At 42.1% G+C, this 18,876-nt stretch overlaps 1 protein-coding gene across 5 annotated transcripts in view; it reads left to right on the forward strand.

Annotated features, from left to right (window-relative positions):
* The first annotated feature begins 268 nt into the window (after positions 1–268).
* The window catches only part of ASB5 (ankyrin repeat and SOCS box containing 5), a 32,536-nt gene continuing 13,928 nt past the window's right edge, over positions 269–18,876 (forward strand). The window contains exons 1-2 of one of the 5 annotated variants that reach the window (XM_072123647.1): positions 13,262–13,556; positions 16,214–16,289. In XM_072123647.1, the coding sequence (XP_071979748.1) occupies positions 13,515–13,556; positions 16,214–16,289 (118 nt within the window). In that variant the 5' untranslated portion in view covers positions 13,262–13,514. Of the gene's footprint in view, positions 537–12,221; positions 12,665–13,261; positions 13,557–13,609; positions 13,840–16,213; positions 16,290–18,876 lie in introns of those variants that run through there. The other 4 variants (XM_072123663.1, XM_072123639.1, XM_072123655.1 and 1 more) reach the window with 4 other exon arrangements.

Here is an 18,876-nt window from a genome sequence, read left to right on the forward strand (position 1 = left end):
GGATAAAAATACTATGCCCCTAAATAATCCCCTTACCCCACTGTGCCCATAACTATTTCAGGTGATATCTCAGAATGTGAGATATATATCGAAACGCAAGGTGATATCTCGGAAGAATACCTTTAAATTGTTTTACGCAATTAATTCACACTAGGGAACTGGAAGTGGGCTTAGAAGTTCTGCCCACCATAAATAATCCCCATATTTTCAGCAGCAGGCATCATGAGCACCTGATATCTGATTTCCTTAGTACCAGCTGTTGTGAGCCGCTTCTGGCTGTAGCCATGTGATCCTGTCAACAGTTCAGACCCACTCCTATATACACAAAGACTCTGCTACAGCTATGACGGTGCTGGAGGAAAAACCTTTTGCTCTGCAACTCTCCAATGTCTACTTCACGATCCTGGCACTTTTCTGCTTTAAATTGTTTGTGAAAATCAGCCTTGCCATCCTCAGCCATTTCTACATAGTCAAGGGGAATCGTAAGGAAGCTGCTCGAATACAAGCAGAATTCTACACTGTGACCCAAGGACAAGGTACTGTTCTCATTATACTCTGGTCACATGTATTCTGATAATATTTGTATAGCTACTGCTACAATATTGACTTTATAGTATGAACATACTGCTTATTTTCCTAGGCCACAATAAGTAAGTGATACTGTATACACCAGATATTGAATAGAAGCCCAATTTATATGTCCTATTTAAGATTGTGTCTTTTCCATCCGGTGCCTTTCATTTCTCAACTAAAAGGGGGTCGTGGCAAATCAGTTACAATGTTGCAGTAAATATATAAAGTTCTTAAATATTGTTCTTTTAATATTTGACATCACATCAATAAGTACAAACTACACAACTTCATTATCCAACAATGTATACAAGATCACAATAGTTTATTGAGAACATTTCTGTCCCGTATGTACTGAATGTCATCTTCTATTCTATACAAATGGAATATATATCCCCATTCCTCCAGTTACTCTCTTTGTACCGTTTTGTTCTGGTTAGATTTTACAAGGTGTTTGATTCTTTAATTAAGGAATTTAGGTAGCAACATATACACGGACTAAGAAATATGTGCAGAAATATTTGGAGAGAGAATTAGTAAATTGCATTGGGTGTTGAGCTACTTGTTTCCTTTGTGGATGTTGTACTAGGTTCTTGGCCACCTCCTGATACTTCGTATTTACTAGGCGGGGGTGTTTATTTTGTTGCTCTAGGATACAGTTCAGCTATGGTCTTTACCAAACACTTATACCTACAGGTGTGTGTGGTATCCTATGGGCATTGTGTGTACATAATACTATAATGTTATACTTATTCCCTTATGGATGCAGAGACTTGCCACTGACTCCAGAGAATATTTCAAATTCTTTTTAATGGACTGAAAATGCCTTGGTCTCTCTCTATACTAATATATCTATCACTATCCGTATCTGATGAAGGTCCTTTAAGACCGAAATATCATTTGAATTTTGGATTGTGAATTGAAATAAAGTATATGAAATACTTTCAAATAATTTTCTGGAGTCAGTGCCAAATTTCTGTATTCATATGATACTGGGTTGGGACCTTACCCTGGCACCACAGCTGCATATATAACTGAAGGCTGTGAAATTCCTGCCTATACAGAACTTATTGACTTAGACACAATGGGGAGAATGTATTATTGCTTTTGGGCCTGTTTTTTGTTTATTTTGCGGCTTTTACAATAGATTTACAGGTCCACAAAAACCTTAGTTTTCGGACACTTTTTTTATGTCTCTCAATTTGGGCGCAGCTTTACATTCAACCCTTGCGAAAAATCACAGTGCGAAACACCACTATTTTGTGCCAGAAAACAGACCTTGAGCTACACATTAAAGGGGTTTTCCAACTTATATATCCGGCCAGGGGAGGCTGTGAAAGCAAAAAAAATTGTATCCATACCTCTTCCAGCGGTCCCGTGTCCCTGTTTGTTTACAGAAGCAGTATTAGATTTAATGGGCACCGTGGCACAGCACTGGCGGCAGTGGTACAGGACAATGGGAGCGCCTGAGGAGGTAAGGATATGTTGTTGTTTTTGTTTTTACAACCCCCCCAGGCCAGATATATATAGTAAGCCAAGACAACCCCTTTAGTACATGTGCCCCAATGGACATACTAGGAAGATGGCAAGTTTGCAGCCAGATACACATGCACATAGACGCCTTTTGCACAGGACATGATATGGTGAGCACAATATGTATTGTTGTAAAAATAAGTTAAAGCAGGCTCTATCTTCCACCATAAGAATGGCTGTGCGGCGCTATATCTTATGAAGGGGCGAGCAGTGTTCATCCCTTCTCCTCTCGGCTCCTGCTGAGTGACCACATGTTAGTGGGAATGTACCCTTAGAGTGGGTTCTCCGGGGAAAATGTTGTATTACATGGCACCCATTGAAATGAAACACACTTTCATATACAGGGTCTATATTTGTTTAATCTATGTATAGACGTGCACATTAAATGAGGGAGGGGGTTGTAGGTATTTATACAATTATCATGCAGGAGTTGGGACACATCAATTCAGCAACAAGTTCATATTAAAATACTATAAACTGAATTTTGTACTCCTACTTATTTACAGCTCAGACCCTTGCCACTGACAGGGCATAGTTTAGTATTTTGAATGACACTGCTGTTCTGGGTGTCTCCCAAGTGACGGAACTGCTTTAAACACCCACAATGTCTGTGCAGTGGAGGTTGGGGATGGATGCCATACAGTTGCATCCATCCCCCATAGCCTCTAACCATTTTCATTGAGCGTATATTGCATTTACTGAGGATAAAAAAGCACAGACTGCTAAACAACATATACTGAGCAGACAGGTAAAATGGATGCCCCTGTCAGCGTCCATTAATTTAAGCTCGTACTGCATCTACTTGAATGTAAATTATAACCAGATATACTATACCGTAGACCATGGATAAACAGATCATGTCCATGTCCTAATCCTGAGTAATTCTTCTACTCTGGTGGAAGGGAATGATATGTGACTATTTTTGTGCTGTGGATTTGTTGTGAACCATTTCATAGAACGGAAAAACTAATTGATGATGTCGAAACAAATGGCCAGTGATGTTTTCCTAGTCTGAATATGTAACAATTGATAGTGTCAGTCAGCAGCAGTTGTTGAGGAAAATAAAATGCAGATCAAGTTCTCAGCATTCATTCCAGACTGATCACAGGGCTATAAATAAGAAATAAATGCACACTATGTTTGTTTAGGAAATTGCACTATACTGTAATTTAGGTCACTGCTGTTAGAACCCAAGCCTCCGAATTACAGGAAATCTGTGGCCTCATTGGAGTCTGTCATATCACTGTCACATGAGCTGGTGGATTGGTGTAGTGGTCACATGGAGGTAGTCACATATACATTTTTCATACATACTGACAATTTCCATATGTTTAGCAAAATAGTGTTGACGAGTCCGTGCCTAGTGATGCCATAGTGTCATTTGTTAAAGGGGTATTCCAATTTAAGGCATCTGAAATGCATCTGTAAATACACAACTGTATTCCCAAGGTGTGTCTTTGTTACAGAAACAGCCAAACACGTGTATCCTATGCTGTCTCTGAAACCGCTTTAGCAATGAATTGGCTTTGTAGAAAAAGCAGTGCTTGTTATTGTATGTAACCTCAGTAGTTACATAAACAGGGTAACTTACTGTCCTATGCTAGGTTTTTTTTTGTCCATGTGATACCCGTACCGTACCATTTAAATAAAGAAAGCCGTACCATTTCAATGGCCAATATGGTCTTATGGTCATATGGTATTGCCCACCTTAACAGGACCGATCCGTGCGGCCATGATGGAAAGGATAGGACATGTCCTATCTTTTGACAAATTTACAGCGGAGGCCCTTGGCTTCCTATGAAGAGGGAGCTGTATGCTACACCAGGTGAGCAGATGGCCATGTGCATGGGTTTCAGAGACATGTCATCGCTGAACGTAGGCTCAGGGAGGACCCCAATGACAGTGGCGTAATTTGAAGCTGACGGCCGCATTGTAAAGTCTGTGCCAGGCCCCCAACTATAATGTATGGTTTATTGTACTAGTCTGCTCAAATGGGTAAGTTACACCTGATGAGCCCCCTAAGCCTCTTGGGCCGGGTTGTGACCGCATCCTCCATAGAAGGAAAAGGACAACACTGGGTAAACACACTGAACATTGCATTCAGGGCTGGGAGAAGGGACCAGAGGAAAGATCCCACTGTGTCAGCATATCCATATTACCCCCCACCTACCCTTACAACATACGGTAAAAACACAGAGTGAAATTCAATTGCTGCTGTTATCTTTCCACTTAAAAGTTTAACATGATCTGCACTCATGGATGTGAAAGGAAAGGGTTATCCAGCACTCATCTTCACAATTACAAAAAAATCCCTAGAGTAAGTTGTTTTTAGAGGAACAATCCAGTATAAAATTAAAGGTCAGCTATCATGTGGTGTTCATACATGTTCCCTACTTTTACAGTGTTTGGGCCTGGTGCAGCCTGGTACTTGGGGTCACCATGTATTTTCTAAGAAACTTGGTGGGGTTTGAGAGAATGGATCATGTAGAATGAGAACCCGCAGACCGGTGACTGTAGTCTTCCTCTGAGCTTGGGTTGCGTTATGATGGCTTTGTATTCACCAATGCTGCCACGCTCCATGGAACTTAGTGCAGTGATTTGGGGGTGGCATTGTGTAAGATGATGGTTGTAGTTACCTCAAGGCTCTCTCTTTACTAGTGTTCCTGATGGATGTTGGTCCAAAGGGGACCCTCCATTGTATTGTTCAAGTGCTGGGGATGCATATGAAACCAAAACTTACTTTACTTTCAAACATGGATGCAACTACAGATGTGGCAGCTGCTACAGGGCCTGGAGTGTCAGGGGGCCAGCCACCCAACCAAACACAATTAACAATGGAGGATGTACCTCATTATATAGATATTATGCTGCATATTGTACAAAATAATATGTATATGTGCACATCTTGCCGGCAGCTCAGATGTCAGGGGATGGGACATGTTCTATACAATAGAACATGTGTATGTATGTGTTTACACTGTATATGTGTATATATAGTGTTTATATTCTCTATGTGTATATGGTATGTTTATACTGAATACATGAGTTTATATGGTTTGCATATACTGTATGTGTATATATAAACGGTATGGGCGGGCTCCCGGGGCCTTTGGCTTGGCCACTGCAGCATCGTCAGCTCTTCCGGCCTTGGTACATCACTAGGACGCCGCGGTGTCGCGACCATGTGACATCATAGTTTATGCGCCTAGTGGGCCCTTACACTATGATGTCATGTGGCCACGACACCGCCGCGTGATAGTGATGTGTCCAGGCCAGAAGAGGAGAAGACAAAACCGAGAGGAGACGACGGAACCACAGGGCCAGGGAGAAGCCGGAAGGTGAGTTTTTTTCTTCCAAGAGGGCCCTGCTGTGGAAAATACATTAAAAGGGGGCACATGGGGTAGACATTTTTATTAAAAGGAGGCCATCTGGGGTGGACATTTAGGTAAAGGGGGCATCTAGGGTAGACATTTTGTGAAAGGGGGCATCTGCTGTGGACATTTAATTCAAGAGGGCATTGGTTGTGGAAATTTCATTAAGGGGGGCATCGGCTGTGGACTTTTTATTAAAGGGGGCCATCAGGGGTGGACATTTTATTAAAAGGGACCATCAGGGGTGGACATTTTATTAAAAGGGGGCATCTGGGGTGGATATTTCAGTAAATGGGGGCATCTGCTGTAGACATTTCATGAAAGGGTGCCATCTCGGTGGACATTTTAATAAAGGGGGCATCTGTGGTGGACATTTCATAAAATGGGGGAATATGCGGTGGACATTTCATAAAATGGGGGCATCTGCGGTGGACATTTCATTAAAGGGGGGCTCGACTGTGGACATTTCATTAAAGGGGAGTTCTGCAGTAGACATTGCTGTAAGGTGGGGGCTCGTCTGAGAACTTTAGTAATGAGGTGCTGGACATTTTAGTGGAGTAGCAGGTCCATTTCCTATCCTGTGACTTATACTCTAGTCAATAACTTTTTCAGTTTTTTTTTTTGTGGTAAAATTAGGAGCCTCGGCTTATACATGACTATTCACACAATGAGGGGGAATTCAGCTGCAGAGCGCGTATAGGCCAGCCAGGGGTAGCATCCACATCTTCTACACTGTCTGGGGGATCTCGTCTTGTCATGTAGTTATGTGAACGGCTTTCCCATATAGATGGGTTATAAGAGCATGATTGAAGGTGATCGCTTGACTTTATGAACCTTATGAGATTAAGGATTTGGAGGATGTAGAGTATATAGTAGTAATTAAGACCTAACATCCGGGCACATGTTGGTTTGGACACTGGGGGGGCCCTAGTCGTGTGAACAGCCCGGGGGCCCATGGGACACTTAATTCTCCACTGTGTACAGATATATGTTTGTTTGTTTATTTTATGTGTGTATACTGTATGTATGTATAAGATGAGTATATGCATGTATGTAATAGTGTATAAGTGTGTATGAGCATAGATAGAATATGTATATATTTCTAAAAGGAAAGAGGGCCCCATTCAGAAGTCTGTAATGGGGCCCTGCCTCTCCGGGTTACGCCCCTGCTTGCAGACTTCTTCCATTCACATGGGAAACACTTAACCTGAACTTTGCAGCCAGACAGCAACCAGAAAGATGTCAATTCCCAAATGGTGTGCGGACTAGATGGATTTTTAGGTGCCCTAATCCTGCCCAAATTTTAAGTAGCCACAAACAAATCTGAATTCTGCCACTTTACATACAAAACTATGGGGGGAAGGTCTCTTACTTGTTTAGGCGTATGGAAACCACATCCAAGTGGAGGCCATTTCTGCATGCTTTTTGTTGTCTCCATATGATGGAGACTAGAGATGAGCGAGCACTAAAATGCTCGAGTGCTCGTTATTCGAGACGAACTTTTCCTGATGCTCGAGTGCTCGTCTCGAATAACGAGCCCCATTGAAGTCAATGGGAGACTCGAGCATTTTTCAAAGGGACCATGGTTCGGGAATAAAATGTGTTAATTAATTGAAAAAGAATGTCTTCTGATAAGTTAGCAGATGTATGCAAACATCTGCAATCTATTCTTCACTGTTCTGCGCGTATATTATCTCCCGACAAGTTAACAGATGTGAAGAACAGTGAGGAATAGAATAAAAACAGTGAACACAAGATCATTTAAGTGAAAAACACAGTGAAGAATAGATTACAGATGTTCTGCACATCTGCTTACTTGTCGGGAGATACGCTGTCCCGTGCCCCGCTGCTCTCCGTGCCCCGCTGCTCTCCGTGCCCCGCTGCTCTCTGTGCCCCGCTGCTCTCCGTGCCCCGCTGCTCTCCGTGCCCCGCTGCTCTCCGTGCCCATGTCTCCGTGCCCCATGTCTCCGTGCCCCATGTCTCCGTGCCCCGCTGCTCTCCGTGCCCATGTCTCCGTGCCCCATGTCTCCGTGCCCCATGTCTCCGTGCCCCGCTGCTCTCCGTGCCCGCTGCTCTCCGTGCCCATGTCTCCGTGCCCCATGTCTCCGTGCCCCGCTGCTCTCCGTGCCCATGTCTCCGTGCCCCATGTCTCCGTGCCCCGCTGCTCTCCGTGCCCATGTCTCCGTGCCCCATGTCTCCGTGCCCCGCTGCTCTCCGTGCCCCGCTGTCTCCGTGCCCCATGTCTCCGTGCCCCGCTGCTCTCCGTGCCCATGTCTCCGTGCCCCATGTCTCCGTGCCCCATGTCTCCGTGCTGCCGCTGCCCCATGTCTCTGTGCTGCCGCTGCCCGATGTCTCCGTGCTGCTCCCCGGTGTCTCTGTGCTGCTTCCCGGTGTCTCTGTGCTGCTCCCCGTTGTCTCTGTCCTGCTCACCGTGTTCTTCAATGTGTTCTTCACACATATATATTGTTCTTCACATACTATTTTGTTCGCACCGTTCCGCGCGTATCTTCCGACAAGTAAGCAGATGTGCCGAACATCTGTAATCTATTCTTCACTGTGTTCTTCACTGTGTTTTTCACTTAAATGATCCTGTGTTCACTGTGTTCACTGTTTTTATTCTATTCTTCATTGTTCTTCACTGTGTTTTTTTAATTAAATGCTCGATCTCGAGCAGGGGAAATACTCGTCCGAGCAACGAGCCGTCTCGAGTACCTTAATACTCGAACGAGCATCAAGCTCGGACGAGCATGTTCGCTCATCTCTAATGGAGACTCAACATTTGCAGTAAGAAGCAGGTGTCTGTCAGTAGAGAACCACAGGGGCACTTAGTGGATGTGTAAGCTTTTTTTTTTTCATTTTAAAATAGTTGAAATAGTTCCTTTTTATTCCTTATCTAAAGGCTGAGTTCATTGTCATATTTCATAGGGGCTGAAGTATAACAATTATACAGATGGTTGTTTGCCATCTAGTGGTTATTTTCAGGCACAGTCTAACTGTATGTTTTAACTTCTAAATGCCCAAGTGTAAACATTTGTATTTAACTAAAGTAACATTTTGGTTTTAGTCTTGAAAATTTTTTCAAAATACTGTGGGGCACATTTACTTACCTGTTCCCTGCGCGATTCCCGAACCGGACTGTCTGACGAGGATGAACTCTGCCGCGATTCATGAAGATTCCCGGTGTATGTAAGTGCATAACTTGCGACACAATTTTGAAGTTAAATCCCGCGGTTTGCCCAAATCCGTCTTATCGTCCGACGGCCCACCCCCAGATTTGTGTCGCCTTAAAGTCAATGCGATTGCGGCAAAATCTGATCGCGTGCGCCAAAAACCCCTTTTAAATTCCTGTCCCAGCAGCGCAATCGGAAGTCCGACAAAAGGCCCTTAGTTTATGAGCCCCTATGTGTTCAGTAATGCATATAATAATAAAAATATCCAAAATAGTTTTTTCCTCAGAAATATCTAAACAGAATGCAGTGGGGCACATTTACTAAATACTGTGCAAACTGTCTGTGTATAGTGCAGGGGGCGCAAGATTCATGATTAGTGTCGCCCGTTTTTCATGAATCTGGCGCCCTCTGCCCTGCACCTTTAACATGGGGCGAGATGAGCGGAGCAGCAGGACGTGCATGTGCTCCGTTCATCTGTATGGAGCTGCTGGAGATTGCTGAGTATGGCTTCATCTTTATCAGTTCCATAGAGATGAATGGGGCAGCCCAGCCATGCGCATCCTGCTGCTCTGCTCATCTCGGTGATTGACAAAGTGTCTGACTGGGGTACATCAAACCCCATTGGACCCCTCGCTCTATTGATCTGTGGGGGTCCCATCACTGAGACCCCCACCAATCAGCAAGTTATGCCCTAACTTGGGGCCTAACTTGTTTACTGGGAAAGCCCTTTTAAAGACAAGGGCATTTTTAGCTAATTTTCATACTTTTTAGTTTAAAGGCAATCACTTCCTTTTTTTTATAAAATGCTGCATACATTTTTGCAATGCTCTTTTCGTGACACATTTTATTGCAAAATTTTAAATATTTCTTAATATGTGATGTGTCTTATATTTAATTTTTTTTAATTTTTTTTTACTTTCTGATTTACATTGTGTTATGAAAAGCAATGCAAAGGATGTTTGGAGGTGATCTGTCCTGCTTCATTTTGTTCACATGATCTAGGTTTGGAAAAAGTTAGATCCTGTCCTTATTTCACTGAGATGTACTAACCTTAGAATGCCTTTATATATGCTGCTCACTGCAGGAGAAAGAAGCTGAAAAAAACTGATAAGTTGTTTTACTTATGCATAGAATGCATAGAACTGCATTGTGCTATTCTGTTTATCCCTTCTGGAAATGTACTGTTAAAATAGTTCTGTGAGCCTACACAGCTGACTTGTAATAGTGCTGTAAGCCAAACTTCTCCTCAGTTTCCCTAACTTCAACTTCCAAGTCTGATTCCAGCTCTACTGAAATGGTCGCCTACTCCAACTCCACAATTCTGACTCCACAGTCATGGTTTTCTCATGTACATGAAGTACAACCACATTCATCTCAAATAAAAGCTTAGAAGAGGATGTACAACCCGTGCCGACATCCACATGCTCCAGGATCCTCTACCTTTCCTAATACAGCTCTGCTCCGGGTTCTAATGTTGGGACATAGAAGCAGCATGAGACACAGAGGAGAGAAGCACATGGAGGAGAGACAATGCTGTAATGCGGTGCACAAGAGGAGCCAGGAAGGGAGAAGATTTATTTATTTTTTGTCTGCTCTGAGGTCTCCTGTATTATTAGTTTTATGCGCTGGTGGTCTCCAGTATTATTATCTGCTATGGGGTCTCCAGTATTTTTATCTACTCTGGGGGTCTCTCCATTATTATAGTTATCTGCTCTGGGGTGTTATGTACTATTATTACCTTTTCAGGGGTCTCCACTATTCTTGTCTGCTTTGAATTCTCGGGTGGTAAATATTACTGTACTGAGGTTTTTAGAATTTCTGGGGTGGCATTTTGCATGTGGTATGTAATGGTGCCTCTAGTTGGTAAATGTGAGCAGTATGACAATATGGCCCGTAGACCAATACATATTATTCACCCCTGGCCTAAATCCTTAGATCAGGAATAGACATTTAAAGGAAAATTCATATTTGTTATAATTTATTACGGTACATATTCGAGTATAAGCCAAGTTTTTCAGCACAAGTTTTGTGCTGAAAATTCCCCACTCGGCTTATACTTTTAAAGTATATTTAAAAAAAATACTCACCTTTCCGACGCCCTGGGTAAGTCCTCTTCTTATTTCCTCTTAGGTCCTCTTGGGCCATCTCCAGGTCTGTGCGCACGGCTGGCACATAGACTATGATGTCAGTCGCACATGATGGAAGAAGTGGACCTGCCTGGGGTATCGGAATCAGGAGTGCTTGGTTTATTTTTTATGTGATGGGCATACTGGGGGCTGGCAGGCTATATTCTCCAGGGGGCTGGCTATATACTAAAAAGGGGTTGGCTGGCTATATACTAGAGGCGGCTAACTGGCTATATATTAAAGGGGCTGGCAGGCTATATTCTCCAGGGGGCTGGCTATATACTTCACAGGGCTGGCTGGCTGTACACTAAAAGGGGGGTGGATGGCTATATGCTAAAGGGGCCAGTCTGGCTATATACTACAGGGGGCTAGCTATATCCTACAGGGTGCTAGCTATATAATACTGGAGGCTGGATGGCTATAAACTACAGGGGGCTAGCTATATCCTACAGGGGGCTAGCTATATAATACTGGGGGCTCGCTGGCTATATACTACTGGGGGCTCGCTGGCTGGCTATATACTACTGGGGGCTCGCTGGCTGGCTATATACTACTGGGGGTTCGCTGGCTGGCTATATACTACTGTGGTCTGCCTGGCTATATACTACTGGGGGTTGCTGGCTTATACTCGAGTCAATAGGTCTTCCCAGTTTTTGGTGGTAAAATTAGGGGCCTCAGCTTATACTCGGGTCGGCTTCCGTATATACAATATGTTTGTGGAGTCAGTCCATTTTATCACAACTCCAGGACTCCACAGTCCTGCTGGTAGCACCTAGGTATAAATTTCTGGATAGTAGTGGAATGACACGGAGTTCTAAGACAAAGTGACCCAGAATTGTGATTTTATAGGGAATACATGTATTCCCAGACACAACAAACACCAGTAGAAACCATTTATATTTCTGGATCCCTGTGATGTCTATACTGTATATTATTAATGTAAACCATTATTATTACGGAAGCTTTAGTACAGTGTATTACTTCTTTTCCTCCGCTGACCTTGACCTTTATAGCTGTACATACAGTATGTATATCACAAGGTATGTTACTGGAAGAACAAGTTAAAGTTTTACTTTCTAGCAGATCCTTCTGAGCGGTACTACTACTACTGCTACTGCTACTACTACTACTACTACTACTACTGCTACTGCTACTACTACTGCTACTGCTACTACTACTGCTACTGCTACTACTACTACTACTACTACTGCTACTACTACTGCTACTGTTACTACTACTACTACTACTACTGCTACTACTACTACTACTGCTACTACTACTACTACTTGCAGTATGGATTTCCAGCCAAGAAGTTAATCATGCCCATTAAACAGACAATTTATCTTCCATGGGAAGCAAAGTGAAAGCTGCGCACAAATAGGAACACAGTATTTGGCTTGTGTCCAGAATGAAAATAGACGCCTGAACAGCCATTGCATTCTAATGCAGCTTGTATTTACCAAGATATGGGGGACAACCAGGAAATACAAGGACATATATATTCTCCTTATTGTAGACCCATGGGAGCGGACCATGATTGACACCTTCACTACAGAATATGGCTGCTTCCTTCTGCAGCTAAGCTGATTCTTCCTCAGTTATAAAAATAGCAAGCACTAGTGCAGTCCATCCCTTCCCCCTGCATACCCTCCAGCCTATAAAGTGTTACTGAAAAGATTTCCCTGGGTTGCTGACATTCTGCATACAGTGCAAACATTCACTAGGGCGAAATAGCAGAGGAAGCTTAGTCCAGAGGGGAGCGAGGCGTATGTGAGGAATAGCATGTCTATAGAGCCTGCACCGCAGCGCAGTCACAAGAGGAAGAGGACTGTGCACAGTGCAGAAAAGTTCCCTGCAAAGAGGAGCACAAGCTGGGGTATCCTCACCAACCAAGGTCAGTACGATGCTGCCGTCACATAGGCTTCTCACTAGACTAGAAGAATTGGCTTTATCTCTGGGGACATATAAGGGACTGCCAGGGACAATAAATCTGTGACATGATTCTAGAATATTTGCAGGCCATTCTACTTATTGATCGCCGATCCTTTCCCAGCTGTTTTGCACTGTCATGGCTTTTTTTTTATCATAGCCCATAGAATTCTTTCTAATAGCGGATTCAAATATAGAAACAATTAATGCAAAAAAAGGACCAGAATTTTTCCCAGAAACAGCACCACCCTTGTCCTTAGGCTGGATCAGGTATTGCAGCTCTACTTCCCGTACCACCACTCACAGCCTAGTGCTGTTTCGGGAAATGCAAATATTAAAAACCTGCTGAACTTTTTCTAAAATCTTTGAAAACTAAGTATGAACCCTGTGTAGATGCATTTAGTTTGCATATTTTTATGTAACTTTAAAGAGCTCCTTACATACACTTCTGACTTGTTTGTTTTAGTATATACTTGTATTTTTTATGATTCCGGATCGCATATATGTGGTGTTGTTCCTCTGTTAATCCTCCTAGCAATTTATGAATAAATTGACAACTTGACTCTCCTTCATTATCACAATTTCCTTTTATAAAGGGAGCCATTGCAATAATAATATAATGACGCAAATTTCCTAATTTTATTGGAAAACTGTAACTTTCCCTTGGCATAGACAGGAGCCCTATTTCCAGGAGTTACTGCAGAGGGAGTTGAATTACTTCTCCTAAAAGATAAGAGCAGAGCTCCGCTCACAAGTTCTGCTCTCTCCTCCAGATTGAGCTTCATATAGCCAAGACATGAGTGCTTTTTTGGTGCATGGAGAATGGCTGGAGGTTCCTTGGGGAGACGGTGATCTCGGTAATATATGATGATTTGTTTTTATGTATCAGACACAGTTTGTTTACTAATTTGTGCAGGATTTGCTATTACGCTTGTACACCTCAGATGACTTGGATCAGGCTGGGGATCTAAATATAGGTCAGAGCCAGGCAGATCACCAACAACTACAAGCAGCGGCCATTACTGCTTTCATCTGAACTGCTATAGATTTCAGAGCTTTCTCCTTCCTGGTTTATAAATTAGATTTTTACTGCTACCTTTGTCTTTTCTGTAGCTGTATATGTCCTGGATAATGCTGTCTGTAAGTAACAGATGACTGGTGTGGATATGGCAGGTGTTAATGTGATATATCTAAGGTGCTGCAGAGATATCCTTGTGGCTTCTTGCTAAGCAATTTGCTTCTTGTTATCATATATTATTTATTATCGTATAAGGAATCTAACGTCTTTGTTGTACATATATTATATATCGGAATTACAAAGTTGCTGTTATTACTTGCTTTTTAGTTTAACATGTTTAGTCTTGGCGAAGCAGACAAAACTATTGAAGATAGTTAAATATTGTCAACACTTTGCAATTTTTGATATTGTGTACCTCCACCTGGCCACTACTTGTGTTTTTCACTGCAGTCGTCCATTTTTTTCCTAGACCCATTGGGGGACATTTTTTGCACTGGCACAGCGGGTTGCTGTGCCAGTGGTCCTGCATGGCCTAGAATTGGGCTATAACCTGCAAACTTCCATGCCTAAATGTTCCGGAGCAAGAACGCCCGGCACCAGGACACTCCAGCGTCCCCTCTATTTGCTCCACCACGCCCACTTGGCATGGAGATGGTGTGAATATGTAGCGTGGAAATAATTGCAATAACTGATGGTTCACTAGCAATTGCTATTAATTCAGGGCTTGTACACCAGAAAACTAGCAAACACGTCCGGATAAATATTTCCCATTCACCTGAATGGATGAAATAGGTTACATATCTATGGTTAGTAGGGACTTTTTATTTTCATACAGAGGCTTAAAGGGAGGCTGCTCCTCTGCACCGCAGTATCTACTGTATCACCTAGTTCTGCGCTTTATGGGTGGCCAATTCCATATTTTCTTCTTTTTTTTTTCAAGCAACATTCTTCAAAGATTAACTTTTATTCTTCTTATCCAATTGCAAACATAAAGTCAAGAAAGCAGTGAGCTATAGCAGTCAAGCTCCCTCTGCCTCTGCACGGCTGCTCTACACCTCCCTTCCGGATTTCTGCAGCCTTCTCTATGACTTTTGAAGTCTTGTGTATGCGCGCTGGGCCTCATTCCTGGGCACTGCTTATTTTCGACTGGCAGCGCACTGCGCATGCGCATGACTTCAGAAGATGGCAAGAGGGCCATAAATACCGAAATACGGTACAGAGTGGTCGAGTGGAGTTGAAGGGAGTTGGACTGTAGAGTTGAGCTCCATGCATCTTTCACTTTTAGGAGCATTCATTAATCTTGGCGCAAGGTAGCGTTGGAACAATGCTATATTTTTCAGTGGGATGTAAGTTTCTGGCCCAAGGGATTAATGAATTGGTGCATTGACTAAAAGGTGTAGAACCCCTTACACCAGCTTTTAGCTGCTCAAATTTTGCCCCGCAAAATTGTGCAAAGTGGAGAGTGTCAGAAAACACCAATATTGCGGCGCCGACACTTCATAAATGAAGGTGCAAGAGGTTCAGAAAGGGAAAACACACCACCAGTTTTCCGTTTGAGACGAGATAATAAATGACCCCCTTTATGTTTGCTATGGGTCACAGAGCATGAAAGTGGATTTGTGAAGAATGCTGCATTAACAAAAAATAACCTAAATTAGGATATGCACACAAATAATGTAATACAGGGGGAATGTGGTACACAGGGGAGGTGATAGGTGCCTTTAACACTTTTCAGTCATTTATTTTTACCAAATGCTGACAAATACTGTGGGCATTTTGTCAATTTTACATGTATGATGCATTATTGTAATAACCATGTCCACCTACCTGTACCCGACTGAATGCATCTGGTTGCAAATTTATTTTTTTCAATCACAGTAACCCAATACATTAGGGGAACTAATGAGAGAGAAGAGGGTAAAACACAAATTGGATCCTATGCATTAATTTCTTTTTTAAACTGTAATAAATTATTCAAACAGGGTCTTTTACATTTATGAGTAAAACATTGTAGTTACTATAGAAAATCCCACTAGTGGTGGTGCCCCATAACCAGTTAGTACTGATGCCGGGCCAGCAGCAACTTTTACTATAGAAAAATGGAAAATGATGTAAAACCAGTGATGATGGATAAATAATATACCTGACAAAGGGCGAAGATACTATATATGTAGACATTGAGGAGTTTTCCAAAAGGGAATAAACACTATTTTGTAATGGATGAATAAAGGACACATTACCAAATATTATTTTTACTCTCACAGTAAACGTCTTTAAAACATGTAAAAAAGGGAGAATCCGAACTTTATCAACTAGTCAGCGCTACTGCAGCTTCTATTCATAGAAGAATGACAAGAACATAATGTAACATAAACTATGGTAGATGTCTCCTACTGGCTACATTCCGATTATTTCCTAACGGTTCGGATGATAATTTATGTACTGGGTCAAGGGAGAATTATCATCAAGTTTTCTTTCTGTGGCCCAATTCTTTAGACATCAGTAGCTGACGGTGAAGACCACTATGACAGCATTTGGAATGCAGCAGGTGCTATCTTGGATATTGACCCAGGTTTGTTGGATGCGTGCACGCTGATGGATTTAGCAATATGTAATAGTTAAAACACTTCGGTATGGTCTAAGGAAAGCAGAATTTGAGAATGGAAAAAACATGTAATAATGTAATTTAAAAAATTTAATAGTAATGGTTTTCCACTACAGCCTTGCAGCGCTGGGGTTCTGGATTCAAGTCCCATCCAGGTCAACATCTGTAAAGAGTTTGTATGTTCTTTCCATGTTTGCGTGGGTTTCCTCCTGATCCTCCGGTTTCCTCCCACACAGCGAAACATACTGGTAGGTTGATTAGATTGTGAGCCCCATTGGTGACAGGAACTGATTTGGGAAGCTCTGTGCAGCGCTGCGTAATCTGTGTGCACTATATAAATAAATAATTTTTATTATTTCCTGCTAATCACATGTATCACTTATCCACATGGTAGAGGATGCGTGTCTTCCCAGTAATAGTGTCCATGTCATTCACTATAGAATAGAGCATTCCTTAAGCGTGTGCACCACTACTCTACTCACAAGGGGAACTCATAGATTCTCTCGGGTTCCCAGGGGATACATTGCCATAAGAGGGCTATCACAGAATAGTCATAGTAATAGTAGTAATCTATGCTAGATTCTTTTTATGTAATGTGCTTTTCATTTTTACATTTAAATTATAGAACATGAGACAAGATATTGTTATGAATGAATCATTGAGACGTGTTACATTCTTGTATCCAATTGCTGACAAATAAATTGTTATGTGGCTGTTTTAGCTAAAACTGCAAGCAGCCCAAAACTCTCCCCCTTACAGAGTTGTTACTGCGCCTTTAACTGTGAAGTGTAATGTTTATGCGGGTTGTATCCACAGAGTCTGAGTTCCCTGTACTCGGCATAGTAGCTGGCGTCCCATTGTTTTTACTATGTCACTATTTAGGATTTGTCCGAGCCTAAAGTCAGGACTGGTTTAATGCAGCTCTTCTTTCCCAGTGGCCAACAGCTGCCACCCGATGCTCCTCTTTAGCAGGGCCGGTTCTAGACAAAGTGGGGCCCTGGGCAAAACTAAAAGTGGGGCCCCAAAATAAAACTATTTTATGACCAGTCACAGTCAGTAAGAGGCTCCTTTAGTATGGTAAAACAAACTGTAATATGGGAGAATTTTATAGGAGATAGATAGATGATAGGGAGATTTATGGGCAGCATGGTGGCTCCGTGATTAGCACTACAGCCTTGCAGCGCTGGTCAACATCTGCAAAGATTTTGTATGCTCTCTCTGTGTCTGCGTGGGTTTCCTCCGGGTCCTCCGGTTTCCTCCTACACTCCAAAAAATTACTGGTAGGTTGATTAGACTGTGAGGCCCATTGGGGAGGGGGACCAATATTTTCTGAAAGCAGACACTTGCCCCATTTTCAAAATTGCATCAAAGATTTTATAGACATAGGCGCCTTCATGCAATTTTGATTCAAATTGAAACATTCTATTAAAAATACTTAAAATTTGACCTTGATGGCAAAAAATTTGATCCAAACAGAAAATGTTTACCTTCACATCTCCTAAATGTAATACATGGACATTTGTAGAGTTCACAAATGTGCCCTATTGATATGTTCACATAAATAAATCCACATAATATCACTAAAACTGTAATAACTAGATATCTGCTTTTTAGCTAGACATTTTTAGACAGTCACAACCTGCAAAATATATCAATAAAACAGCATAAAAAGTAAAGGCGCCATAAAACCTATAGAATTTTGAAAGCCGCCAACCAGGCGATGCATTTGGCAATTAACATTCAAAATTTCCTCTAAAATATGTACAAATCCAGAATACTTATATAAAGAAAATCTACTTTCCTAAAACAGATGTGAGGAGAGCATACAGACCCCACATGTATATTCACCAAAATATGCAGCAAAGGGAACTGCAGAAAATTCACACAGATGTATCATTGTCTGTTCCTTACACAATGGTTACCCAAATAAATAACTATATATCCATAAACCTCTCTAATGAGATAATAAAAGTCACTTGTAGATGTGCGCCATTGTATTATCCGCACAATAACAGAACCCTCCGCGCTTCATAAGAATGAAAGTGAGAACATCATAACATAGGTGTAAATAATGGAGGATGATGGGAAATAAAAACTTTATTCCAGGACATGTGTGTGTTTTTGGTGTTACATATAACTTTATGGACATGTTCTGGTCGTGGTGTAGTGTAGGATTGAATGTTCATCGTATCAGTCAATTTTCCCAACAAAAAATAACTATCACAAAATAAGGGAATAAGAGAGAATGGGCCGCATTTATCACTTTTGTGCGCCTAGGTGTAGTAGTTGCGCCTAAATTCTGGTGCACTGTTTTCCAGAATTATCACAAGCTACAACCATCTGTGATAAGGTAATTTCCGGCCTCTTATTAATCACTTTACTTTAACACAGTTTAGGCGCAATTTTGGCACAGTTAAGGCGTAATGTTAGATTCAGGCACTTACATGTCATCCTGCTACAAGCTCCTCTCTGCTTCTCCCACAGCCCAGAATGAAGATAACACTCACAGCAGCACCCAGGTGTGTGACACCCAGCACCCAGTGACCTCCTCAGC

Source organism: Engystomops pustulosus, chromosome 1, assembly GCF_040894005.1.
Source record: "Engystomops pustulosus chromosome 1, aEngPut4.maternal, whole genome shotgun sequence".
Taxonomy (NCBI): Eukaryota; Metazoa; Chordata; class Amphibia; order Anura; family Leptodactylidae; genus Engystomops; species Engystomops pustulosus.